General features: G+C 38.5%; 2 protein-coding genes across 6 annotated transcripts; both read left to right on the plus strand.

Annotated features, from left to right (window-relative positions):
• Window positions 1-548: 548 nt before the first annotated feature.
• On the plus strand, window positions 549-6,964 carry atpaf2 (ATP synthase mitochondrial F1 complex assembly factor 2). Of its 2 annotated transcripts, XR_005131309.1 has the most exons (9): window positions 549-938; window positions 1,053-1,097; window positions 2,160-2,308; window positions 2,401-2,498; window positions 4,486-4,566; window positions 4,671-4,783; window positions 5,284-5,399; window positions 6,299-6,510; window positions 6,841-6,964. XR_005131309.1 is itself a non-coding variant. In XM_017705540.1 (8 exons), the coding sequence occupies exons 1-8, from the start codon at window positions 794-796 to the stop codon at window positions 6,434-6,436; spliced, it is 885 nt and encodes a 294-aa protein (XP_017561029.1). In that variant the 5' UTR covers window positions 549-793; the 3' UTR covers window positions 6,437-6,964. The 2 variants fall into 2 exon arrangements, 1 of the variants encoding a protein (XP_017561029.1); XM_017705540.1 differs by having other exon boundaries at window positions 6,299-6,964.
• A 139-nt stretch (window positions 6,965-7,103) lies between these two features.
• Window positions 7,104-27,727, plus strand: tom1l2 (target of myb1 like 2 membrane trafficking protein). 4 transcript variants are annotated; one of them, XM_017705537.2, is made up of 16 exons: window positions 7,104-7,463; window positions 8,292-8,376; window positions 8,826-8,904; window positions 8,997-9,146; window positions 11,744-11,878; window positions 13,025-13,189; window positions 13,476-13,592; window positions 13,872-14,005; window positions 14,090-14,138; window positions 15,188-15,196; window positions 16,408-16,573; window positions 17,741-17,858; window positions 19,067-19,142; window positions 19,723-19,782; window positions 20,363-20,399; window positions 23,374-27,727. In XM_017705537.2, exons 1-16 carry the CDS (start codon window positions 7,364-7,366, stop codon window positions 23,526-23,528), a joined length of 1,635 nt encoding a protein of 544 aa, XP_017561026.1. In that variant the 5' UTR covers window positions 7,104-7,363; the 3' UTR covers window positions 23,529-27,727. The 4 variants fall into 4 exon arrangements, with proteins under 4 accessions (XP_017561026.1, XP_017561028.1, XP_017561027.1 ...); XM_017705539.2 differs by lacking the exon at window positions 19,723-19,782 and having other exon boundaries at window positions 7,364-7,463; XM_017705538.2 differs by lacking the exon at window positions 15,188-15,196 and having other exon boundaries at window positions 7,364-7,463; window positions 23,374-23,528.
• Window positions 27,728-27,802: the final 75 nt, after the last annotated feature.

Raw genomic sequence — 27,802 nt, forward strand, 5'->3', positions numbered from 1 at the left:
TCTGATGCCATAAATGTAGTTGTTTTAAATGTTTTAGCAAAATACCACATTCACTGTAGTAATTGGAGGGGAAATAAGCCCTTCCTCTGCTTTATGAATGAATTTAAATCATATTATTTTTCATTAAATAGATTAAATAACTGGAAAAATGCTAGAATCATCTCACACCAGATCTCTAGAAACGTATTGTTCTAATCTGTCATTGTATGGCTCTGCTCCTTTGTATTCTGTATTAACTTTTTTTTTCTTTCTTGTAATGATATTTTACGCCCCCCCTAGCTAGTAACTTGTAGTTATGACATCCTCGACGAGAGTTTGTATCTTGGTATATTGTTCTGTATCAAAAAGTTATAATAATAATAAAAACAAAAGTAAATGAATTCATATGGTCCCAAAGAAAACCTGGTAAAACAAAATGCGACCAAAGAGGACCTATGTTTCAGCGCCCCCTGCTGATGAATAATGGATTGAGTTAAAATGTACTCTATAAATGCTTGCGCTTTGGCAGACACTGGACTTTTATTTTGAAAAGAACATTTTGTGTGAAAATTTCTAGCTTCCTGTTTGTGATGCGAGAAAGGTCAGCATGGAAGTCCCGAGTTAGATTTGTAAGATTTTAGTTACGAATTAATTTTATAAGCTGTTTATTTGTGCTGCTTCGCTGAAGAGCCTGAAGGCTCCCATGCAACGCTGTTTTGTGGATAAATCAGTTGTTAGCTCGCTTGCTAACGTAGCGCCCCCAGTGTTAACGTTTGCTAATTGCTGCGAATATTAGTTATTATCCGGCACATTTATGTTTGCCATGTTACCGAGTTTATGTAGATTCCATCGACAGTTCAGTCGGGCCCTTTTGCCTCTTGTTAGTCGTCAAGTAGAGTTAAAGTTGTTAAGTTCATCTACACACGTGCAAAGGGCAAAATACGGCAATGCTACATCAGGTACGGTCACCGTTAATGATGAAATCACACCAGCATACTAACAACTTACACTGGTGCAAACCTGCGTTTTCATTCTTCTGCATTCTTTAATTCGTCTTAAACGGTCTTTTTCAGAGCGTAAGAAATTTTATCGGGATGTCACAATCTCTCAAGGGGAAGGTAAGCATCCGCCAGCAATGACGCTTTTAGTTCCATGAAAAACATCTACTATTTTAGCTCACAGTGTTTTAGTGAATATCAAAATACGTAACCTACGCCTCGCATGCATCTATGTTTTGTCTTTGGCGGCTCTTCCTGCACCACTTGCTTTTCATTTAATTAACATTTACAGTCGTTGTTTATTTAATTAGTTCTACAGTTACATCTGTTTCGTTTACCTGATTCATTATCAGTCAGGATCCCCTCAGGACTACCACTGATTTGAGCAGGTGTTATTTGGGTGGTGGATCATCCTCATCACTGCAGCGTCACTGACATGGTAGTGTGTGTTGCGTAGGGTGGATCAGACACAGTAGTGCTGCTGGAGTTGTTAAACACCTCCGTGTCGCTTCTGGACTGAGAATAAATCCCCCAGCCTAACATGTCCAGTCAACAGTATCCTGCGGGCAATGTCCTGTGACCACTGATGAAGGACTAGATCAGGAGTGCCCCATTCTGGTCCTGTAGATCTACACCCTGGTGAGTTCAGAGCCAAATATTCTGATGCTCATAAAGGCCTTCGTTGTCTAGATCTGGTGTGTTGGACAAGGGGTTGGAACTAAACTCTGCAGGACCAGGTTTGGGCACCTCTAGACCAGGGGATGATGAGCACAAAATATGTACCAACAGATGAGCTATGGTCTCTGTCTTTACACCTACAAAGTGGACCAACAAAGTATGCGTGCCTAATAGAGTGAACAGTGAGTGGATACAGTGTTTAAAAACTCCAGCAGCACTGCTGTGTCTGATTTGCTCGAACCAGCACAACACACACCAACACCACATCACATGCCAACACCACATCACAGTCACTGCAGTGCTGAGAATGATCCATTACACAAATAATACCTACTAAGTGGGTGTTTGTGGGGTTCCTAACCATAAACAGGATAAAGAAAGGTTAACAAATTACGCAAAGACCTGTAGGCTGCAATATTTTAATTGAGGTTGCACAAAGTGAACTTGATAAAGTGGAAGTGTGTAAATACAGTGTAATTGATTCTTCTTTATTGTGATCTGCAGGAGGCCTTTATGAAATAAATCTTGACAGGAAGAAGCTGAAGACTCCAGGGGGAAAACTCTTCACTGTACCAAATGAAGCCCTTGCTATAGCTGTTGCAACAGAGTGGGATGCTCAGAAGGACACACTGAAGTTCTACACGATGCATCTAGTAAGATACTTTGGTTAAAGTTATAAGGGATTGACTTTGTTTCTTGTTAACTGTAAGGTTTTATTTTTGATTTGATGTGTTTTTTGCTGTAGACCACTCTGTGCAACACGGCCCTCGATAATCCAACACACCGGGACAAGGATCAGATCATCTCTGCTGCACTGAAGTTTCTGGACACTGACACTGTTTGGTATGATGAACTTAAATTTACATTTACAGCGTTTAGCAGACGCTCTTATCCAGAGCGACTTACAAGAAGTGCTTTGTCTATCTAGAAAAATTATCTTTGCTAGTTACCAATAGCTTAGAGAAAAAGACAGTCCTGAGCTAATAAATAATTGCCTAATGACATTGGAAGTTTCTAGTTCCCCCAAAACAGAATCTGTACTGTAATACACCTGCTAACCTTGTTGTAAACCACTGGGTTGATTCAGGTTTTTTGAGCAGGGTAAACAACCAAACTGTGCTGGAGTCTTGTGTTGTACGACCGGAGAAGGTGGTCCCTGTTATACAGGCAGAGCCAGAAACATCTAGGCCACTGGCTCACTGGTACATGGTGAAAAATGGAAACAGTGAAAACAGTATTCTTCGTTCTTATTTACACATACATTTTTGGGTTTTTTAAAATTGAAAAATTTTTAAAAGTCACCACTCTCTGGACAGACCACATCATGTTATGCTGTGTCCAGAAATTCAAAACCGTTGTTTTTAATGAAGGTGCGCGTGCTGTTGCTGGCATTCCAAATCAGCTCCAAGAACTGTTCAGTTTCTCAGTGTGCTACTCAGCATTTTGCTATTACTACATTAAAATAAAGTAATTAAGACCACTGAAAGCCATGGTAGATGACACATGGCTTTACAGTTACACTTAGAAAAGCAGTTAATCTTTAGATTTGCACATAAATTACTGTAGCACGACATGTGCTACCCTGGGCTCAATGAGGATGCTGGAGGCAGGATTCAGCACAGCAGCCGCAGCCATTACTTTATTTTCCAAGTTAAACAAACAAAAACCAAAACAACGCTCAGCTGGCCACTTTTCTTGTAGCTATCTAACCTTTTCAGCTCTTTCTTGTGCTGCTGCTTGTCTCTCTCTTCTCTGGTCCCTCTCAGCTCTTTCTAAAGGCGCTCAAGCTGCCTGCCAGATGAGAATCAGCTGGCTCTCATTAAGGGCAGCGTGAGCACCAGAGCCGAGAGGGAACGAGAGCTCGCCGCTCCGCCTCCCCGTTACTGCTCAGCCGCCTGGGTCGAACGTAGCGGTCTCACTGCGTAACAGGGGGCGGGGCCCGGGCGGCGGAGCTCGGGACTCGCTCCTCCCTTTGGTGCCTCCCGTAGCCGGCACCAGCGTCGTCCACCTCCTCCCGCTGTCACTCATGATTCGCGTCCATCGGGGGAGCTCGGGCTCTGCGCTCCGCCCCCTCCGCAGTCGCGGCTCTCTCCCCGGTCTGCCGGCTCTCTCGGCCGTCATCGTCGGGGCCCGAGGGCGGGCGCATGCCACAGTTACCTAACATTACTAGCCATGTATTTTTTCTCCTCTTTCAGCTCAAAAACTGCAAGGTTATAATGAGGTAGTAAACTGATGCCAAAGGATATGTTTAAAATTCTTGTTCTTTAAATTTATATGAAAATAAACTTGACATGTATCAGCATTTTCACTGAGACAGATTTAATAGTATGGCTGTGCTAAATATACTATATCTGGCATGTGATGACAAATAACGCTGCCTGGCATGATGGGTCCGGTGCGAGGCCTTGTCCCATGAGTTTTTATGGCTGATGAAAGTGGATGCAATTTTAACGCACCAAAATCTTTGCTTCAGTGTCCTAATTTGTATTAAGTCATTGTGAGAGGAGGACGAATAGAAAGAAGAAATGGTTTTGTTGAGCAGGAATGGTGACTGAATTACTATTTTTTTTTTTTTCTTCTTTGAGCAACAATATGTGATGTTAATTATCAGTGCACTGATGAACAACACACACAACTGCTGCCCTCCTCTGGCGGAAACGGAAATTGTGTTAGATATACTGAATGTTACTGTACACTGCAGTACTTGTGGTATTTTAAGAATGAAAATATCAATATTTCCTGATTTGCTAATTGTACCAGCTCTATAAGTGATGGTCAGGCTGATACTAATTTAAGCAAAGTGTTAATTCTAACCTCCATGTTTCTTTAGTTACAGAGTAGAAGAACCTCCAGGGCTTGTAGAACTTCAGAAAAATGAATGGGATCCTGTTCTGGACTGGATTGAACGAAGGTAAACTGTGTAAACATCCTCTGAATTGTGAACATGTCCTTACCCATGTGCTATATGCTTTTTTTTTTTTACAGAATCTGGCTAATCAAAATGTATTTCTGCAGGTACAATGTCGTTATTGGTTCATCCTTTAGTATAATGGGGCCTCAGATCCCAGAGGAGACGAAGGAAACATTTCGTCAGCATCTTGGTTCTTATAACTTCTGGTCTCTAATAGGTATTGATGAGTTCCATTTATACATTGGGTTTCAGTCAGTTGTTAAATTGTACTTTCTAAAAATGTCAGACTTTAATCTTTAAAACATGAATATGATCTTTTGTAGTCAAGAATAGCATCATTGGTTAAAAGAATATTCCATGGGTACATAAAAATTCTCTTGTGATTCCTCACTGTGAGCTCAGTGAAAAGCACCTGGCAGTTGAACCAGTAATTCTCAGGTTTAACATATTTAGCTATCAACTTTGTTTTATTTTACTTGTCCTGGTAGGTTCTGATAACAAATCAATATGGCTTTGTTCTGATTTAGCTTTATTATTGTTATGTATTTATTAACAACCATGTTGTAGCAGATGAACTGCAGCACATTTTCTGCTCTTCCAGTTGAATAGAAGTTTGTCTGGTTGCTGTGTATTAAATAAAGTACAGTTCTGTTTGTCCAGTAAAATCACTAGCATTGAATAATATACATAATAATATATCTTTGAATTTTTCTGCAGGGCTTGAGTATGTGATCAATCAGCTGAAGTCAGTGGTGCTGTCCTTTGGGTTGATTGACAGACATCTGACGGTGGAGCAGGCAGTTCTGTTAGCTCGGCTGGAGGAGGAATACCAGGTATAACAATCCATTCAGTGGTTTACTTAGAATAAACTTTAAATATTATAATTTTCCATAAAGGTATGACATGATTATACTAAGGTTATTATAAGAACAAAAATAATTTTTATTAATATATGAATCATTCTACTGAATTGTTTCCAAGAGATCAAAGAGAGGGTGGTTCAAACACATTTTGGACTTTTAGCTAACTTTAACTTCAGACTAAAATCCTTTTGCTTTAAGCGATTGTGTGATTAGGTTAATTATGTTGATTTTATTAAAATAAATGATTGAACATTTCCATATTGTCATTGTAAAAACAGGCATAAGACTCCAGAAACTTTACCAAATGTTTTAGTAGTGACAGTTTTAGCTAATGTAGAGCCGGTACATGACCAGCAAACACAGCTTTGAACAATTGTACCCATGTAAAATCATGATATTTTATGATATTTTTTTTAAATAATGATTTTGTATATATTTGGCTTATTACTGACTGATTTAATGCCTTAGGCTTAAATAGATTATGACACGATCCTTGTAAATATAAAATCTGAATTGTTTTTTTAATAACCACTGTGGGACCATTGTTTGAACTAATTTAGTAGAGTGGTCCCTATATTTTCATACAGTGATCAGACATCTAAATCAATTTTGTTATTCAGTTTAAACCAAAAGTAGTTTATCATAGAACAAAGACGTGGATTAAAACTGAAAAATAAATAAATAAAAATGTAAATAAAGCAATTATAGTAAAAGATAAAACAGAAAAATAGACGTAAATATTATACAATAAAGCAGGTGCTGCTGTAAAGATAGATGCCCTGTAAAGGGATATTTGGTCATTTGTTGAGGAAGTCCATCACTTCATAATAAGTAGATTCCCGCTAACCTTGGTGTTTCTTCTCTCCTAGATCCAACGTTGGGGAAACGTTGAATGGGCTCATGACTATGACATGTATGAGCTGCGGGCTCGTACAGCAGCGGGGGCCCTGTTTGCGTATCTGTCGTCAGAGAGTGCTACAATGAAGAAAAAAATCCTTCAAGACTGATGAGGCCTGTGGTTGCTTGAATTAGCAAATATAATGAGATCGAAAATGAAAGCTCCTTTTTCTGTGTTTAAGTGTGTTGGTAGCTTACTGTAAAATAGGTAAAATTGTAGTCTTGGCACCAGACGTTCTGTAGCAGAGGTTCCCAAGTCAGCCATGGGATGCTCTGCGCATTTTTGTGTCTTCCCAATTGACTAAGCCCATGGGTATCTTGTGAATTAGCTAATGAATTGAATTGGAGTGTAAGATGAAGAAAAGCACAAAAATGTGTGAGGTTTCCAGAACTGGCTTTGGGCACCACTGTTCTAGAGTTAAATGCCTGCCCAGGGACACCACATAAGCTGCTTTGATTTGTCCACAGCCTGTTATTAGTCACAACATTTTGTCAGATTAAGATATGTACAGTCTGTTTCATGAACATCCTGACTGGAGAGATTGTTAACGAATGCCATTTCAGTGCTTTTCATCCATTGTCCTTATGATCGGTGTTAGATTTTGACTGTAACATTAAATGCTCAGTGGTTATGACCAGTTGACCAGGCCATTGGCATTCCTTTCGAATGTTAACTTGTAAGCTGTAGTTTAACATTAACCAGCGGTTTGTTTTAGGGTGTGTGCGACATTCAAATGCTATCAGGTCCTTCAGATATCCAGCAGATAAAGTCTTACATCTCCCACACTTAGGAGACCGTGTCAGCTAGTAGGCTAGCTAACTGAATCATAAGAAAAATATAAATTCTATAATTTATCAGTAATAGTGTTTTCCCAACAAGTAACTGCATGTTAGAAAGCTGTGAAGTATGAACAGCTGCTGCTGTTTCCACTTTAACTCCTGGGAGCGTCTTTCTTGTGATAGACATCAGATTTGACCAATAAACGTGAAGTCCAGCGTTTCGTCCTCCAATGGGATTAGCCAGGGGCGGGACATGAATGTTTACTGCTTCATTCACTGCTAGTCTATGTTGGGTTGTTGACAAGATGGAGTTTTTACTGGGAAATCCGTATAGTACACCGGTGGGACAGTGCATTGGTATGTGATTTAAACGTCAGATGATAATCTGTTCAATTATTCTCTTACTGTAGGGCTTCATTGGTTTGTCGGCATTGCAGACGAGCTGTTCCTCTCGCTAGTTAGTTAGGTTAAGTAACCCTAGCTACCCAAGTAGCTATGTGCTTTGCTCATTAGTCGCCTTTCTGTCATTTTAACGTTTCCTCGGTTTAATTGCCCTGTCATAAATAGATTATGTAATTCAATTTTTACTCGTTAGGCTTTTTCTTTTTTAAAATAGCTTGTGTCGGCGGACACAACCCAACGTAAAAATAAGCTGTAGCCTTCTCAGCTGTTATTCAGTTAGGCAGCTAACTAGCTAGCTGAATTAGCTTCATATCTCTGTGTCACTATGGGTTGCACATCTTGTTCTCACAGACAACTGGGCTTCTGTCATTCCCAGTGTGTTCATTTTAATTAAAAGAAATGCTTTTACATTTAAAGAGGAGAAAATTATTTTCTATTTACAGTTATAGAAAGTACATTTTCTGCAGCTCAGCTAGCTAGCTATACAATTAAATGCATCTAGGTTAGTTCGCTAACGTAGGTTAGCTAGTTTGCTGTGTATTTACTTAGCTAGCTTGTCAAATTATTTGTGGCAAACGTTAAATGCTTCAGATTTAGCTAAATCATCAACATAACGTTTAACAGTTACATATTGTGTTGTAACACGCAGACAAAGACGCTCGCTATATAACGCCAGGTAGCTGACTAACGGCGGTTGTGCTGAAAGTACTGAAGCGTTATATTAGCACAATTGCTTCCAAATGAGAAACTGTCTACTTCATGGTAAACTGTTTTGTTCTGCAGAAAAGGCTACAGATGGCTCCTTACAGAGTGAAGACTGGACTTTAAATATGGAGATATGTGACATCATCAATGAAACAGAAGATGGGTGAGGGGGAAAAAATAATAGTAATTTTTATTTATAGAGCACTTTTCATGCTGGTTGCAGCTCAAAGTGCTTTACAGACAGGTGATTAAAACAGCTTTACAAGAAATTATAAGTATTAATCCAGAATCATAGGAAAATGACACAGGTCAAATACCACAAGAGTAGACTTTTAATTCAATGCTAAGTTAAAGAGACGTTTTTAGATGCTTCTTAAAAGTGAGCACTGAGGTTGACTGTTGGCTGTGGAATTGAGTTCCACAGTTTAGAAGCATAACAACTAAAGAAGGCCTCTCCATGTTTATATATATATATATATATATATATATATATATATATAATTATGTACGTATCATTCGTTCATACTATGACTTTGAGCTAATGAAATCGGAGAAGGTAGAATAAATCACAACCTAATTATTACCTCTCCTAATTATTCTTTCTGTTTGCAGGCCCAAGGATGCCATAAGGGCTGTAAAAAAGAGACTTAATGGTAATAAGAATTACAGGGAAGTGATGCTGACTTTGACGGTAAGAAAATATTTCTAATAAATAGCTTAGGCTTTCCTCATCTCACTGTTGCCTTACATAATCATATCACTGGTTTACTTTCTGCTTGCCAGGTCCTTGAGACATGCGTGAAGAACTGTGGTTACCGTTTTCATGCTCTTGTCACCACCCGGGACTTTATTGACGGAGTTCTAGTGAAGGTCATTTCACCTAAAAACAACCCCCCTGCTATAGTCCAAGATAAAGTGCTCGCCCTTATACAGGTACAGTCATTAAAGGAATGAGAGGAGTATGGAAAATATGATGTTTTGTGTTTTGGAGCATGGTTACAGAAGTGACTGGAGAGAAGGGTGAGAATAGCCTGTGGATCTACTTAGTCATGAAAGGCCTTGTAGTCAAGGGGATCTGGCAGATGCTCTGGCCCAGGAGTTGTGCTTATAACCGCCAAGTGTGATCTGGTTACCTTGAGCAGCTCAGGTGTCCGAGGGCAGCTTGAATGTGCCCCTGTTAGCCTGCCTGCTGTTTATAAAACTGCAGCTTGCAGGAAAAGCCACGTAAGATTCTCACCCAACATAATGCTATAAATAGTATTGAAGAGACAACACAGAAAGTATGACACATTTTCTTGGCTATTTTTACTAAAGAGTAGGTTTTTTTCAGTCTTTTGAAAGAATCCATGCCAGGATGTCATTTAACTGTGTGGAATGGTGTTCCAATAGGAATCAGCAAGATTTCATGTATTCTCTACTAACAGTATTAACAGGAATATTCAGTATCACAGGGCTTTATAACTTACAGCTTACAACTTATACAGCTTTATAGCTTACATTGTGATGTTATTCTTACATCATGTTTTTATGTTAGTGTACTGTTGTTTTACCATTATACTGAAATGCAAGATTATCAGAATGACTAAGAATGTGTGCTTCTACCTTTTTCATATTACTGTTGCATTCTAGATCATACATTCCTGCCCTATAGTAATTCTACCGTACTTGGACCTTATCTTCACTACACATCACCCACACCTATCACTTTATCTGATGACCACACCTTAGCGCTGCTGTCCTGTGTATTCTGTCCTGCAACAATACATTAACACTTTACATATTTTATATTACATATATTACTCCTATTCTGTTTTTTATGGATGTCCAGTCAACATCCTGATGTGCACATTCTGCAATACTCACTGGCCACTTTTGTAGGATCACCTACATTGTATCTTCTCTCTCTTTTTTTTTTTTTGTCAGGTCCACTTACCATATAACTTTATTTTGTGGTTGAACAATTATAGACTGTAGTCCTTCTGTTTGTATAATTTGTTAGTCCCGTTTGCCCCATTCATCAATGATCAGGACGCCCTCAGGACCACTACAGAGCAGCACTGCAGTGATACGTAGTGGCTTGTCCTTGTGTGTTGCATGGTACGAGTGGATCAGACACAACAGTGGTGCCCAATTCTTAAGCACTATTCACTTTCTTGGTCCATCTTGTACTGTGTTAGTAAAGTTAGATACAATAGCTCATCTGTTTCTGCACCATTTGCGTTAGTCACCATCAGTTGTCAGGTTTCTGACCACAGGACACTTTTGGCCTGATCTTTTTGGTTGGTTGGTAGTCTATTCTGAGATCAGCGGTGCCACTTGTTGTCACCGCTGTTTGAGTTGTTTGAGAACTCTAGAATCCTCTTTGTGCAGCACAAACACTCCATTGATGAACGGGATAAAGAAATATAAATTGGTTAGTAAATGTACTGAGCTAATATAATTTGTGAAACATATTTTGGGTCAAAATACCAGTTTTATTTGTGTCCCATTTGAAGACTGAATATAGTCTTCAAATGAATAATAATACAAGACTGAATTACAAAATTACACCTTGTCATATAAAACTCACAATGTTAAATCTAAAGATTATTTTAAAATACTGTTGTTGATTGCCATTACTGTCATTTTTTCTCTAAATATCTCTGTTCCTGACCAAATGACGTAAAATAAGACTTAGGCCAAACCAACCTATGTTTGACTGAAACATGAAATGCTCACGGAGTATATACACCTAATTTAGGTGTCTCTGGTTTTGTTGAAAAGTAAAAATAATCTTTTCATCTTCAGCATTTTGTACTTTTTTTTTTTTCCATTTTTTATGGGTTAAATTCAGCACATTTTACAGGTCCATGAACATATATGGTTTGTGGACCTGTTAAAATTACCAGTGCGTGTAGAAGGCACTGGCCAGTGAGTACTGGTATTGTTCAATGTCAGTGTGATTTATTTACCATACTCTAACTGCACTAAACCTAGACTAATAGTGTTCACTTTCTTTATTACACTGCATTGTAGTTTTTTTTTAGGTACACCTACCTTGTACCTACACTAATTGCCATTTTGCAACTAGGTGTACAATTATTGACTGTAGCTCACCTGTTGCTGCACATTTTAAAAGCCATTCTTTACCCTGTTTATCAACATAAAGGTTAGATCCACTGTTAACCAGATTTCTCAGCACAGCAGTGACCCGTACAGGTAGTGGTATGGTAATGTGTCTTTCTTTTGTATGAGTGTATGTGTATGCAACAGTGGTGTTGCAATGCATTTTACACGTCATTGTTACCACTGAGCTGGGAATAGTCCATTAAACAACGATATCCATCTAGCTATGGCCAGGAACTGACCACTGATGAAGGGCTATTAGGTGACTAACACAGACTGTGCTGAAAAAAAGGTTTAGGCTCTTACAGTAGATCTACAAACATGTGTCAAACAGTTAGAAAAGCTACAGTGGTTATATATATTTTTTTTCCTAAATGCAGGCTGATAAGACCAGTGTTTAACACTCTGTCTTCTGTCATTCTCAGGCTTGGGCTGATGCTTTCAGGAGTAGTCCAGATTTGACGGGTGTGGTCCATGTCTATGAGGAAATGAAAAGAAAAGGCATAGAATTCCCAAGGTCAGACATGGAGACCTTATCACCGATCCACACACCACAGCGGGTAAGACTTTATAGTTGTCTGCAGATTGGCAGAGCTTTAGTAAAGCAGAAAATGTTTGATAATATTCAGTAAATGTGATAAATATCCTTTAAAAAAAAAACCTATTTGAACAACCATCACGTTAGCTTTTAGAGACATTAACACTTTGGTCAGGGCGGCGCGGTGGGTAACACTGTTGCCTCACAGCGAGGAGGGCCTGGGTTTGATTCCCCTGCCGGGTGACCGGGGGCCTCTCTGTGTGGAGTTTGCATGTTCTCCCCGTGTCTGCGTGGGTTTCCTCCGGGTTCTCTGGTTTCCTCCCACAGTCCAAAGACATGCAGTCAGGCCAATTGGACATGTTACATTGCCCCTGGGTGTGAGTGTGTGAGTGACTGTCTGTGTCTGTCTGTCTGCCCTGCGATGGACTGGCGACCTGTCCAGGGCCTTCCGCCCGATGACTGCTGGGATAGGCTCCAGCACCCCCCCGCGACCCTCACAGAGAAGCGGCTTAGAAAATGGATGGATGGATAAACACTTTAGTCGTCTGGTTCCCATGACCACTGCTGTGAAAATATATGACGCTGCAGTTTTTTGAAAACAGCATTTCACATCAAACCACTTTGAAGTACTTTGTTAATCTCTTTTATAAATTTAATTATGCAGACATTTTGAAAATTAGTAGAATTCCCCTTTACAGCTGCTGTAGTTGAGTTATAAAGTGGTTTTAAGTGGATTAAAATCATTTATCTTTCCCCATTCACTGACGAACGTTGACCAAAAAGTTTTCCTTTTTAAGGCAGTGGTTAAAAATACACTTTCTCTGCACTCCCCACCACTTACCGCTGTTTGGAGCCATTTTTTTATTACCTTGTAGTATTTGTTATGTTAAATATTTATGTTCAAAATAAAATTATATAATTTATGTAGTATAGCAAAAATGAATAATAATAAGAATAAAAAACAAGAGTTTATGTTCATATATTAAAACGAAGCATGCCTTTTCTGATTGTTATAGAATATTTAATTATTTGAGATGATATTCAATAGAATACTCATTAATGAAAATATCCAGTACTTGTAGTCCTTCTGATTTGCATTTTTGTGTGTGTACAAGTGCTGTGAGTATAGTGCAGTGCTCAGTGTTTACTCACATTCTTCTGTGTTCAGTTGCAGAATGCTCCAGAGGGGGATCATAAATACAATGCTCCAGTCCAGCCCAAACCCCAGCCCCAACCAGGCTCTGTCCCTGCCTACTCTGCTCCACTTCCCCACACCTCCCCACAAATCCCCAATCTGCAAATGTCTGGACCCATCAACCCTACTCCAGAACAGGTAGCTCACGTCCCTTCACATTGCATGTTAGGGTGTAAATAAATTGCACCATGATTTGAGCTGATTGTTTAGGTGTGATTTACAATTCTGGTTCCAAATTCAAACTAAGAAATTTATTGTGGACACAAAATGAGTGTATAGTGTGTTGAATATTTTTATAATTAATGATAGCATTCCAAATCAGTGCAGTTGAATCACCTTCAACTTATTGGCTGTAAGGCATCAGTACATATTAGCATTTCATGCTTAGTGAAAACCTGCTGTTTACATTGGAGGCGTATCTCAGATTTGCAGGCTACGCAGTGAGCTAGACATTGTGCGTGGCAACACTAAAGTGATGTCTGAGATGTTAACAGAAATGGTGCCCGGCCAAGAGGATCCTTCTGACCATGAGCTTCTGCAGGTTTGTGATTCGGCTTTTTCTTGTCTTTTATAGTCTGTGTATATCTGCATTTTTGTACTGTATAAGCACCTTGTTTCTCAAACAAAGATTGTACCTAATCCCCCATAAAAGATAGGTTTACCAGAGGAACTTCTTCTCTTCTCCGTATTTAGTTTTTTTTTCCTCTCAACAATGCCATGCTGAGTCTAAGAATCTGAGACAGGGGCACTATAAGAGGTGGTATTACTTTTATTTTGCATCATACTTCACAGCATTCATAGTCTTGTGTCTGTTGATAAGGAGTTGAATAGGACCTGCAGAGCCATGCAGCAGAGGATAGTGGAGCTGATCTCTCGCGTGTCCAACGAGGAGGTCACAGAGGAGCTGCTGCATGTCAACGACGACCTCAACAATATCTTCTTGAGATACGAAAGGTATTTTTGCTTGACAGTAAAAGCTACACAGCTTGCTTTGGTAAAAGTTGTTTGCATCATTAACGGGTCTCTTACTGCACTCAGATACGAGAGGTTCAGATCCGGTCGAACTGCTCATGGTGTCAATAATGGGGTAAGTTATGTGGTTTTGGCCATTTTATTGTCTCATAAGACAGACATTGTATCCATTAAAGTAATGGGTTACCTTGAAAATTTGTTTTGCGCAATTTTTCCATAAATATAGTGTATCACATGTTTAATATTTAAAATATTAGCAGTTGTCTTGAAGCCTGAAAGGTTTATTTTTTTGGTTAATTTTTATAGATAACAGTATGTCATACATCGTCAAAAACTGCATAAGCAAGATACTTTAATTGCACTAGTGGCTAAATGCTCATTTCACTCACATTTTGAGGTGGGAAAATTCCCCAAAGTTCTGAATGTAGCTGCAAAAGTGTCTTTCTGGGCAGCTGGTCTTGAGTGGTTGCTTGAATTTGCATGAAAAATTGGATTCACAAGTAAATGTGCTATCAGTGCAACCGCCTTATGGCGCTCTTGTTTAGTAGCAAAATTCCATTTAATTTTCCATACTTACATGATATGAAAAACAGTATTATAAACAGTATATAAACAGTATAAAACAAATATTTTGTAGTCCTGCAAGAACACATAATCAGTGTTTTACTGAATTGTTGGCCAGTATATTTTCTCCATCTCTCCACAAGCAAATTTTAGGCACCAAACAGGTCTTGGCTGATTGTCTACATTTGGGTAAAGGAGAAATTGGTGTAAATTAGATTAATTTTTTTTAATCTAATTTACACCAATTTCTCCTTTACCCAAATGTAGACAATCAGCCAAGACCTGTTTGCAAACAAAAGCAAATGAACCATTGCTTTAGGTGTAACTCTGTATATGTATATGTAGTGTCTTCATTCATGTACATGTAAGATAAAGAGATCATGCAAAAGCCATGGTTCTGGGTCATCCTGCTTATTTTTTGTTTCCCCTCATTGCTTGCTTGATACTCTTAGTATCTTCTGTACATTTTGTGTGGTCTCTGCAAAAGCCAGAGCCCACTTGTGAAAGCATGCTGACATTATTTATGGTGTCTTTCTGTTCTGTGTGTGTTTATTTGTTTTTTTTACTGTTTTTTTTTATTACTTTATTTTGTATTGCTAGCTGAGGGAGGCAAGTATAAAAGTCATCTGAATGTGTAACTGTACCCGCTTTATTCTTCGACATTAGCTGAATGTGAAAGAAACATTGAAGCATTGCCTGGTATATTTGCGCCATTGTTTCCCATGTTGCATTTGGCATGTCCTGAACATGAAGCCTCTGTATGTCTGTTTTAAAATGACCTCCCTCCTTTCTCCAGTTTTGAGCTTGTCACCCATCTCTTGCTTTCCCCATCTCATTCTGCTTCAGACAGAAAGGATATACTTAGATGTGATTGATATGTAGCGATCAATGGTTGGCTCATTTATTTGTTTGCTGCTTGGATATAAATGTAAAGCAACAGGATTGTTATATACTCCAAAAATAAAATCCAGCCCATTTAAAGCACTTTTTTCAAGTTTCATGAATTGCTTTTAAATACCTATTAATATCATATTAAAATGGTCATTTTACATTCTTCATCAGCAGTATCCCTTTTTCAGTTTTCTCTTGATAGACCTGATGAGAATAGAGAGAGATTATTTTCATTATGGGTTTGTGAAATTTGTGAACTTGGGATTTTTAGATAGTGAAGAATCTAAGCCATTTTCCAATAACCACTTTCTTATTTGTGGACTGACTCCTCCTTGAGGCATCAAATTCCTTAGACTAAAGGAATACTTCATGTTTCTCAACCTTCTTATCTTTATCTGCTGCATCTGTAAAATATGGTCAGTTACCACAGACAATAATGTTGGCAAATTCTGTATTGTAATAGTTTAATCATTGTAGTATTTAATTTTTGTTATCTGGGCAAGCAGTTCAAATGTTTTTGTAGAATTTAGTTTTGCACAATGGCTTCCATTATGGGTTTTGACTCCGTGGCTTTTCTTCAGAGAAATTATTGTCCATTGCAATTGATGCAGCACATAGAGATTAGATTGAAAAACTCTGGAGTATTCTTTTAAATGTAGACACCAGTGCAATATATGTAGATGGGCTGTAGGTTAGTAATATATAGGTTAGCTGGGTAAAGCTTGGACATGCTTTGTACTAAGGTTGCTTTTTTATACTGGCAGGACCAGTGGCTTTATACACATGTAGTAACCCTTCCTAAAACAGAACTGACATCAGAACTGCTTTCTGGTCAGTGTGAAAAAGCAACTTGCACCATCCACTGGTTATGGGGGTTTGGTGGGTTGATATGGATTTGCTTGGTTGTGTAAATGATTGTGTATTCTCAGGTCCTGAGTGAAGCTACTGAGGATAACCTGATTGACCTGGGACCAGGGTCTCCAGCAGTTGTCAGCCCCAGAATCAGTGCTACACCTCCCACCAACCTGCCTTCCACTGTAACACCTGCTCGATCAGCTTCCCCAGCCACTCTGTCTTCTAGACTAGCTGGCCTTGGTGAGTCCACCATGCCTGCTCTAATTTTATTGTAAATAAACAAACAAACAAAAATTATATTCTTAGTAGGAAGTTTATCTTTAATTTATTATACAAGCATACACTTTTGAACCCTCATACATATTAGGTCTAGGCAATAATAAAGTAATTCATTTTTTTTATATGATATTTTTGATAATATGATTATGGCATCCCGATCCTTGTTCAGGATTTGCAACACAGCCTTGAACTTTTGAACTTTAGTATGGTAAGAGGCATAGTGTGCCTCTTCACAAATTAGGAGGACAGTTCTTTTAAATGACTTGCTGTTTTAAATTTGAAGAAATAGTCAAGGCTTGGGACACTGCAAAATGTAAATAATAATGAAATGCAATGACTTGCAAATTATCTAAGCCCTATATTTAATAGAAATTCTTGCAAAGACATCATATTAAATGTTGAAACACAGATGCTCAGACACATTTCTAGAAACCATGTGACATCAGATAGTCGCTACATCCACAAATGAATGTTAAAACTCCATGCAATGAAGAAAACATATATAAACATGCTCATTTAAGATGGGCTGAGGTGAAGTGGAAAATTGTCCTGTGGTCTGACTAATCAAATTTTAAAATTATTTTGGAAATCATAGAGCTGCGTTCACCGGGCTAAAGAGGAGAGGGACCATCCGGCTTATTATCGGTGCACAGTTCAAAAGCCGGCATCAGTAGTATGGAGGTGCATTAGTGCACGTCTTAAGTGACATGTACATCTGTGAAGGCACCATTAATCCTGAACGATATAAATAAAGTTTATCCTATAGCAAGCAAGAACATGAAACATTTCACTTTCAAAACTACAATAATTGTCTCCTCCTAAATGCTTACAGAGTGTTGTTCAAAGAAGAGGTGATGCAACACAGCGGTAAACACGCCCCTGTTCCAAAACATTTCTAAGTTTCATCGTTTAATATGTTGTACTATTTTCAATCAATCATGAGGTTTAAATGATTTTCACATAATTGCATTCTGTTTTTATTTCCATTTTGCTTAGCTTCCCAACTTTTTAGAAATGGGGTTGTAACATTTCTTCTCTTTCAAAAACGTGGTAACCTTAATAGCACTATTAATATAATAAATAATAGCACTGTGACTGTTGTTATCTAAGGGTGATGTGTGTTTACAGATGTGGGTGCTGACAGTGTTAGTGGCACTCTGAGTTCTCTAAGCAGCTGTCAGCCGCAAGACGACTTTGACATGTTTGCTCAGACCAGAACCGGCACACTGTCCGACCAGCAGAAAAAGTAGGAGATACTTATAATAACTTTATTTTTAAACACTTAAAACACACTTAAACATTTTTATGTATTTGTTTATATTGTTGTTAGTCCTGTTTACAGCATAGGAGTGTAAAAATACAGCAGAGCATTAATCTGAGGAAAGCAATTCAACTATAGAGACTGATTATAAAATTCTTATATTTTTAAATGTGAAGGTTGTTACATTGTTTTTATTGTTTCAACAACAACAGCAACAATAATAATAATAATGTATACAAATAAGCCAAAACATTATGACCAATAGACTAATGCCTAATATACTGTTGGTTCTCTTTGTGCTGCCAAAACACCTCCAACTCGCCAGGGCATAGGTGCTGATGGTATCCAGCAAGGTGTAAGGAGCAGATCCTTTAAGTTCTGTAATTTACATGATGGAGCCACAGAGGATTGGACTTTTTGTTACAGTATAACCTACAGACGCCACAAATAACTTTAAATCTGGTGAATTTTGAGGTCCGATCAACCCAACCACTTGAATTCTTTATGTTCCTCCAATCATTCCTGAACATTGTGTGCAGTGTGGCATGATGCATTAACCTGCTGACGGAGGTCACTGCCATCAGTTATTACCATTGCCATGAAGGGGTGTACCTGGTCCACAGCAGTGTTTAGGTAGGTGGCATGTGCCCAAAGCATTGCACTCCTTCCACTGGCTTGTCTTCTTCCACAGCGCATCCTGGTGCCATCACTTTCTCAGATAAATGCCACACACTGACCTAGCCATCCGCGTGATGTAAAAGAAAAAAGGAATCATCAGACAAGGCAATCTTCTTCCGTTGTTCCAAGGTCCAGTTCAGATGCTTCCATGCCCTTTGTGGACGCTTTTGACAGTGGACAAGGTTAGGCATAGGCACTTGTCTGAACAAGTCTTGCTGTTTTGGAGATGCTCCAACCCAGTGGTTTGGCTATTGTCAAAGTCGCTCAGCCATTCACACCTATCCTCTTCTCTAGCATCTAAAATATTGTCTTTGAGAACCGAGTGTTTGCTTAAAGTCTAATGAATCCTAGACTTTATTTTGGTATGAGATAATCAGTATGATTTTGCTGGTCATAATGTTTTGGCTCATCAGTGTATGTACTAGTGCATTGAAAATGTTTAATTTAAAATTAAATAACGGTAAAGTAGAGTAATCTGTAAAGAGAGCTTGTTGTTTTTTCTTTACAAATTATAGTACACCATTTGAAGACACACAGGCTGCAAGTGGAGCGGCTCCTACTCTTGATGTTAGACAGCAGAACTCTGCAGGGGTGAGTCTGTAATCCGTTTGGGTGTGTGTTTGTGCGTGTTGTCTTTTCCTTTTAATCTCTGCATGTCTCTTCAGCTTTTGATATGTTGTCTAACATGTGGAAACAAAAGTCTGAAGCACATTGAGTAAAGAAATGTGAATGGGGTGCACGTTTATCATGTTTATGCACTTGAGCAAACTTTTCCACTTTGTGGGGCAAGTTAGAAACATTTTAAAAGTATGTTTATTTACATTTGAATTTTGGAACTTTTTAATAGTTTCAGCTTGTTTTAATCATTTATACCTTATTTTCTCCCTGTTTTCTCCTGGTCATGAGTGTGCAATGCCTACAAAAACCCATGTCTTTACCTTTTGTCTGTGTGCAGCTCTGTTTTCTGAAGAATGCATGCATTGTAGCTTTTTTATGGTTTTATGATGTTTGGGGGAAGGGGCTTGATGTATCATTTTAAGGAATATACATTTTCTGTTGAAGTTATATTATTTTGTATTTTGTTTTTATGTTTTCTGGATTTTTTTTGTTTTTTGTTTTTTTGTTTTTGTTTGGTTCCATCCCATGGTTTGTCCATGACTTCTGTCCAAAGGACGCTCTTGTCCAGTCCTCTGTCATGGATGACATTGAGGAATGGCTCTGTACTGACGTGGTGAGATTGGTTTTTGTTTTTATTAATTTTTTTTGCTATTCTTGGATGCTGCATAGCAAGCCTCCTTGAAAAGAAATATGCTTGCTTCACAGCATATTTCTTTCTTTACTTGCTTTTCATCTATTAACCAACCAGCTGTGTGTTCTAGCACCTTCTTTCAGGTGGCTTGTGGCCCATTAATTAGTTTTATTGGATGTTGACTTTTTGTATGGACTTTGTCTTACTCTTTTACTTTCCTGGGTTATTCTAACTTTCTAGTTCTTCTTATTGAAATGTTTAATGTGCTTGAAAGCCAAATAAACAAATGGCAGCTGCTGATTTAGATTTCGTTAATATATTTTCTATTTTTGTCACTAATGTCTTTGCTTTAGTCATTGCAACTAGAGTGAATTGTGCTGGGAGGTTGGATTAATGGGCAAAGGGTGTGGATCCTGAATGAGAGACTTTGTTTCTTTTCAGATTGCTTAATCAGTGTTTTTAATCGGCTTGAAGTTTCATCCTGCTAACGAACAGCTGTGTTACATTTCTCAAATTCTTTTATTACTTCTTCTGAGTTTTTTTTCTGCTTGCTTTTTAACAGAAAGGAGATGAAGGAGAAGAAGGTGTGACAAGTGAAGGTATAATCAATTTTAAATTTGTATGTTTAATGAATGTATTTGCTGGGTAAATAATTCAGAGTTCATATAGCATATGATGTATGGAAAATTAGTTGACTGTGTGACTTTGTAAAAGTATGTGTGCACGCTTCCCAGTTATTGAGTTCAGATGTTTGTCACACCTATTGCTAAAAGATGCATGAAATCAAGTACGTCTCCACAGACGAACAGTGGCAGTAGAAAGAGTCATTTTGAAGAGCTCAGTGACTTTAAACTGTCATAAGATATCCCCTTTGTCACAAGTCAGTATATGAATTTTCTTTAAATCTGGGTTTGGTGGATGCTTGGGGAATGCTACCTACCAGAATGCATAGGATGGACATGAAAGTTTGGTGGGGGAGGCATAATGATGTGGGCCAGTTTTTCAGGGTGTGGGCTTGAGCCCAAAGTTTCAGTGCAGGTTAATACAAAGGCATTTTAGACAATTGTATGCTTCCAACTTTGTGGCAAAGACCCTGTCCAGTTCCAGCATGATTGTGCCCCTGTACACAAAGTGAGGTGCATTAAGGCATGGTTTGATGAGTTTGGTGTGAAGGAACTCTAGTGGGCCAGGCAGAGCCCTGCCCTCAACCCCATACTTTTGGGGTTGAATTGGAATATCAGTTCTGAGTCAGACCTTTTTGTCCCACATCTGTTACTGCCCTTACGAATGCAGTTTTCACTGAATGACCACAGATTCCCACAGGCACACTCTACAATCTAGTAGTAAGCCTTCCCATAAGGTCATATAGGAGTGACCGTTAGGTGTCATATTGTTTATCTCCATTCATGGGTTGTTTTTTTTTTCAGAAACGCATGTCATGTATGTTCACTTTGTAGGTTTTCAATTTCTGATTGTAGCTCATTGTTTTCAACCCCGTTTTGGACCCAATCATTGTATAGGGTCTGCCATAGGACCACCGCTGAGGCACAGTGGCCTGAGGCACAGATCAGGATTTTTTTTTTACTTTGTTGAGACTAAAGCATCTTTTTTTTTTTTTTCTTCCCATACATTTGTTATTCATTCTCTAGCCCCTAATGAGTGGTTGGCTTCTGATCAGAAGATTGCTGTTGGTTGGATATTTTTTACAAGCTATTCTCAGTCCAGAATGGTAACATTTGAGGTGTTGAACCACTGCTGTGCCCTGATGTGGTCTAGCACAACCCACTACCTTGCTGGTGTCACTTGTGTACTAAGAATGTTTCACCATCCAAATACGGTCTGGGCAGCAGTGATTCTACTGTGGGCTGGTTTACACTGATAGATGGGGCAGAGGGGGGATAGACTGTGTAGTAACAGAAAGACTACAGTCAGATATTGTAAACCATCAGTGCAAGTCACAGACCATCCTTAATTTATTAGATAATACATTTTTCAGCATCGGGGAAAAAAACGAAGACATTTATTTGTCAGAAAATGACAGCACAACTTTTCAATAGTGTAGCCACTCTTCCTTCTTTTTGGGGGCTTGCTTCAGTTATTTCAAGAAAATCAACAGGGACCCCAAAAGTGCAACCTTAGAAATTTGGTGGCATTTTCTGGTTCTTTCTCTCCCAAGTAATCCTGAACACATTCAGTGATATCGAGGTCTGCGCTCTGGGGTGGCCAGTTCATTGATCTGAGAACACCAGTACCCTCTTTGTTTGAAAGGTTGGGTTTTTCCCATTACCAATTTGTTTTCTCAGGCTTGTTGAGATGCACATCCTTTCAGAGTCTCCTCGCAGTGGAAGGATGGACAGAAACACTTGTGGCTTTTTTTTAGATTTGAAACAAAAGTGGAGCTTAATTTTCTTCCTGTCTCTCAATGATAAGTGTTAAGTGTCTGATTGTTACATTTTTGGTTGTCCTGCATCATTTTTTTTATCTTTAGTGTATCCACCCTCTGCCTTTACTACACTTTATATTCTGTTCAAAAGAGTTGTTTTAAGTTTTCCAAAGAAATCTGCACGGACATTTTTCCACTCATGAAAAGTCCAGTCTTAGGCTATGTTTATGCAGCAGGTAAAAGTGGCCCAAATCCGATCTTTTTCTTATGTTGACACAGATGTGTCATCTTTGTGGCAGTGTGAACAGCAAGGAACATGCGTCACATGCATCATCAGCAAACATGCTAACAAACAGTACGAGCCTTCGCTGTAAAAAGTCTTTAAACATCTCTCAGCTCTTCATTATTAGAGCGAGACGAAGATGAAAAAGATGAGCTGTGTTGCTTTTCCACTGTTTACATGTGTTCTGTACAGCGCTGATGCCATGATAATGCTGAATGATGGCACACGTACAGTGGGGAAAAAAGCACATGAATTCTGATTTGAGTGTTCACAATAAGGTTGCATGGTCATGAATCAGATACGTATCCAATCTAGGACCACATATGAAAGTGGCTCAGGTTGGATTTGAAAAGATCAGATTTGCATGCCCGTGTAGCCCTGAAAACATTGACTAGTGTTCGTTGGAAATCATGATTATTTACCTCTGCATAGGCATGCCATGTTAAGCAACGTGAAAGGAACCTGAAGCATTGTTTGGTTTTAGGAGCGTGATCTGTTCAGATTAATGTTGCATATAAGTCACATGTAAAAGTTAATGTGAACAGATAAACAAATTTGGATTTCATGAGAAAATCAGATTTGGGCCATTTTTACCTGCTGTGTGAACCTTAGGTTTTAGTTGCATTTTTTGCTTCTCTTTCAGTGATCTATAAACTCTAGTTTTGGAGACTTTCTTTTCATTTTTCCCTCCTTATGCAAGTGAATTATCTTCTATCTAATCTCCTCACGAAGATGTCTTGAAAATGAATAACTTGTACTCAGTAGCCATTTTAACTGGAAATTAAATAAGTGAAGGGTGATCTCTAATACAGAACTGTGTGTGGTAGGTGAAAGCTTGGTGTATATAGGTGCTGTTTACCATTGACTCAACTCTCCTTTGCTTCACTGATGTGTCTTTCTCTTTTAGAATTTGATAAGTTTTTGGAGGAGAGGGCTAAAGCAGCAGAGATGGTCCCAGCCCTTCCAACGCCCCCTGGTGGAGACCCTGCTGCTGCAGTAGGCTCAGCTGCAAGTGCTGGTAAAAAAGCTGAGCGGTCTGAGGATGCAATGTTTGCCTTGTAGATGGGGTCTTTTAGCTCCTCACCATGTCTCAGCAGTGCTCAGGCCCCTGCACGTGATAAGTGGGCAGTTGTGCAGACCCAAGGGCCTCTTCTCTCTCTCTCCTCTGCTTCCTTCATTACTACACAATCAACACTATGGCGGCTGCCTACTATGCAGTTTGTACCCTTGGTCGTGATCAGACTGGTTTTGTGAAGGTATCCTGAAGAAGCATTTTCATATTGGACATTTTCATACACTACAAGGTTTTAATTTCTACCACCTCCAAACCCACTTCCACCCCCAAAAAAGCCCCTATTTACATAAGCATGAAAGGTCATTGTCATAATTTATGAACACATTAAAGCAGACAGCAGGAGCTGGAAAATTTTTCACTTACCAACATCCTCAGTTATGCATGCAGCAACAAGACAATTCCCATTTTACCAGTTTCCCAAGTGCTTATTTTCCCATTAATTCTCTTTATCTGTTCATTCTTTAAATAGTAAATAAAGAACAGCTTTTCTTTAGTGTCATTTAGCTAGCTACTTGCTAGTGCAACTCTGAAGTTTCCAGTTGGTAGATGCCACTAATGTCTCTTGACTACAGAAGATTTAAGTTTTGGTAAGACAAGGTGATGTTTAATCCTTTTAGCTGTGTGCATCCCATGAAGTGCAATACCTGAAGGCTTTAGTGAAGACTTTAGTATCACAACGAAACTGAGGTACAGAGAAAACAAGCCACTTTCAGTGTCCAGGAATTTATTAGATTTTATCTGGTTTTCGCTTGATCACAGATTACTTCAGCTGTTATACAAACTGAACAGGTTAGAGTTTTATTGTATAGTACATTAAATTTGGTTCATTTGGCATCATTTGGCCACCTGAACACTGTTCTGTGTTTTTGGTTTAGCTCAAAAAGAAAGTATTGAAAAAAGGGAAAAGGACAAAAAGTTGATTCTTCAGTAGAGTGTACAGCTGATTGTAAACTGTAGGTGTTGATGGAGTGGTAGATTATTTTTGTGTGCATCTCCCAGGGTGGTTGGTCATGCTTTGTCATTTTACATGTAAAAACAATATGAGAAGCTGAAAAGGGATATAATGTTTAATATGTATATTTTGATATAATTTGCACTGAAACTGTTTGCTGGCTTTTTAAGCTGGGTGAAAAGAGAGCTGTCGTTCAAATGCAAATCTTAGCTGTCATTCATTGTAAATGCTGCCTATTATGAGAGAGCTGTATTCCAAGTAAATAGAGTTCATTGAAACCTGATGGTGACTGCGAGGCAGTTTAAATTGGATTTTCCCTTACACAACTGCAGTAGAAATGATGTCAACCTCACTGTTGTTACTTGGGAATGAAATAGGTCCGCCTTAATGAACAGACGTCCTTTAGTTAAAGAAGGCAGAGGTGACATTTATTTAATGTTTGGTACTCTCATGTTTGCACACCTTTTGAACTTTGGTCTGTATGTTGATTGTTCTACCTTGATATCATTTTACTGCTTTTCTGGTGTACGTGACTTGCAGTTGGGTGCACGTACTGTTTTAATGGACCAAGTGTAAAACCTGAACAAATTTTAGCGATTTGCTTACCAAGTCAACATTATACACAGAGCATAGTATGAGTAAGGGTGTGCAGAAAGTTAGCTGTAATGTAAAATGATTATATATTTTCTATGTGAGTGGTTTGATGTTAAAGGGACTGTGTGTTTTTACATTGATATTAATTTGATGAGCCATGCAGTAGATGGTAGATGGCTGCGTTCGTAACCTGTGGTCCTCCAGGCATGGTGGTCAGACAATTTTCAGTTTTACACTTGTGATGCTTTTTTGATACCTGCATACTTCTGTTTGGTCACTAAACTTGGTAGTCTACAATCTAACAAAGGGAAGCATGATATTCTGTAAAGAAAGTGACATGGCTCATAGCTTTGTGCTAAATGAAGATGAGCAACTTTTTGTCCAGGTAGAAAATGGACACACTTGTCTGCTGAAAATAGATCAATAGATAGGGAGGGTGAAAGAGGAAGTTGGCCTATCCATGAGCGACTCACAGCGACATGCTTTTATAGTAACCATTGCGAGGTTGGACAGGTTTTACAGAATGTCAGCAAAGATCTTATTCAACGTATAGGGGAATTCCATTGATTTTTTTTCAAAACATCTGTATACAGTGGTTAATATGTAAACAGTCATTGAGAGTGGTTTGATGTGAAATGCTCCATTGTAGAGAAACTTAACTAGTCAGAATTGTTCACAGTGGTGTTGATAGGAACCAGACGTCTAAAGCATTTAAAAGCTCATTCACAGAAATGGATAACATAAAATGGTGACTCACAAATTGCATTATATCTGAGGCATTCCAAAGTTCCGAAGACACATGTAGGTTCACGATTCATTTTGGATAGTAAATAAAGTGTCTATATTTGCGTTATAGACATCATGACTCCTGGTTCCTATCACCACAACTGTAAAGATAGCTGAGTTTCTGTACAATGAATGATTTCACTTTAAACCACTCTGAGTGACTTTACATCTCAACCACTGAATTACACAAAAATGTCTATGGGGGGAAGAAACAGTCGAATTCTGCTTCTAGAGTCACTACATAACGTTGAAGTTGCCACTTTAAAGTTCTGCACTACTGGACTCGCCTATGTTGGCAGGGTGAAAACAACACATTTAGAAGTATGCTAACGTTATTTAGATTACATGACAGAAACAGTGTAACCTTGCAGATGCAAATAGAAAAATATGTGAAATTACTAATAAAATGTATTTCTGTATTTTGACAGTTTCTCATTAGACTGAATTAGATTTTTGCTGATGTTCTGTAAAGCTTGAAGGTATAAGCTTGGATAGGTCTCTTGTAATAGCAGTTTATGTTTGCTTACAACAGTGCGTTAATGGCTGTTATCTGCCTATGTAGCTTTCTGAATATAGTTGCATTGCATAAGGTGGTTTTTAGGGCTATTTCAGAGTAGACAGTGGGTTGGTGAAACTTGAACCTGTAAAGAAGATAACTTTGCCCAGTGGAGTACTTTCAGTTCTCAGAAAGCATGACCTTTAAGGAAACCCTACATTGCTTTGACTTTAATACTTTTTTCTTTCTTAAAGCAAAACAAATTGCAACACTGCTACATACGTAGTGTTTATTTTGATGTCTTTCAGTACATTAAAATTAAATACATATTTCAGACTGGTTTTCAAGAAACCTAATTTCTTTCATGCAGGAAGTTAGTAGATACTGTATATCTTAACACCTGTAATCCAATCTACCCACCTCAAGAATGCTAAAAGCCTGGCGTGGGGTGATGTATTGTTTTATCAACATAGCAACACTAATCAGATATGTACATTTTTGTTTGTCATATTTTTGGGGTAGATGAGCTTCTGCACTACATATAATTTATGTTTTCCATTTGAATATAGTTGGGACTGTAAATCTACATTTGGTGAATGTTAGGAATTACTTTAATTTGTTTTTTTGTTTTTCATAATGTCAGTATTGGGACAGTAACATTTGAATGCGATGATCAGTTTCGCACTTTTTGAGTTTTGTGTGTTTGTCATGCTTGTGTTCATGTGAAACCTATGAGATTTTGTTTTGTTTTGCCTTGTAAGCTGTTTAGAGGCTGTATCACCCCATGTTTCTCTAAGTACGACTATCAGTTTAAGGCTGAATACAATTCATTTACTTTATTATGGGAGACAACATCTCACAAACTTGCTCAAAATGATTACCAGTAATGGTCAGTGGTACTCTCCTATACTGACCATGGGATCGGATTACATTCATTTGTTCAGAAATGACACAAAATATATTCAGAACATTTCCATGTATTTATAGAAATAGCACATTTCCTTTTTACTGGAGATATTTGAGGTTTCCGTGTGTTTGTTGTATGTGCGTGAACAAGTTTCCGTTACTTGATTGCTGCAGAAAACCTGTTCATTGTTTCGGAGAAAAAGGAGGACGAGCGACCGGATCATGAGTGCACTGTGTGAGAGAGTGTGTGGGGCATGGATAAGCTGTACTCTGTTGGCCAGTGGTCACTGCTGTCCACGTCCACTGCTGATCGTGGTTTTGCAGATTGTACTGATGTACTGGTCTGTGTGCTTACCTGTTGTTATACCTCAAGTTGCACTCTATACTGTTTGATTCATGCATGTGTTACTCTCCAATAAAGCATACCACGTCGGTGACCTTTCATCAAATAAGCCTTTTCAGTGTGTGTGTTACTTTGTTTTTCAGATTTCAGAGCTGTACAAGAGCGGCCAAAATGATTACAGATA

The sequence above is a fragment of the Pygocentrus nattereri genome, chromosome 13 (assembly GCF_015220715.1).
Source record: "Pygocentrus nattereri isolate fPygNat1 chromosome 13, fPygNat1.pri, whole genome shotgun sequence".
Lineage (NCBI taxonomy): Eukaryota > Metazoa > Chordata > Actinopteri > Characiformes > Serrasalmidae > Pygocentrus > Pygocentrus nattereri.

Coding starts and splice junctions, on each gene's coding strand:
- tom1l2 (XM_017705537.2), top strand. CDS start 7,364: ATGTTTACTGCTTCATTCACTGCTAGTCTATGTTGGGTTGTTGACAAG. Junction 9,147..11,743: donor AAGTGCTCGCCCTTATACAG/GTACAGTCATTA, acceptor TGTCATTCTCAG/GCTTGGGCTGATGCTTTCAG. Junction 19,143..19,722: donor GACAGCAGAACTCTGCAGGG/GTGAGTCTGTAA, acceptor TTCTGTCCAAAG/GACGCTCTTGTCCAGTCCTC.
- atpaf2 (XM_017705540.1), top strand. CDS start 794: ATGTTTGCCATGTTACCGAGTTTATGTAGATTCCATCGACAGTTCAGT. Junction 939..1,052: donor ATACGGCAATGCTACATCAG/GTACGGTCACCG, acceptor GGTCTTTTTCAG/AGCGTAAGAAATTTTATCGG. Junction 2,309..2,400: donor AGTTCTACACGATGCATCTA/GTAAGATACTTT, acceptor TTTTTGCTGTAG/ACCACTCTGTGCAACACGGC.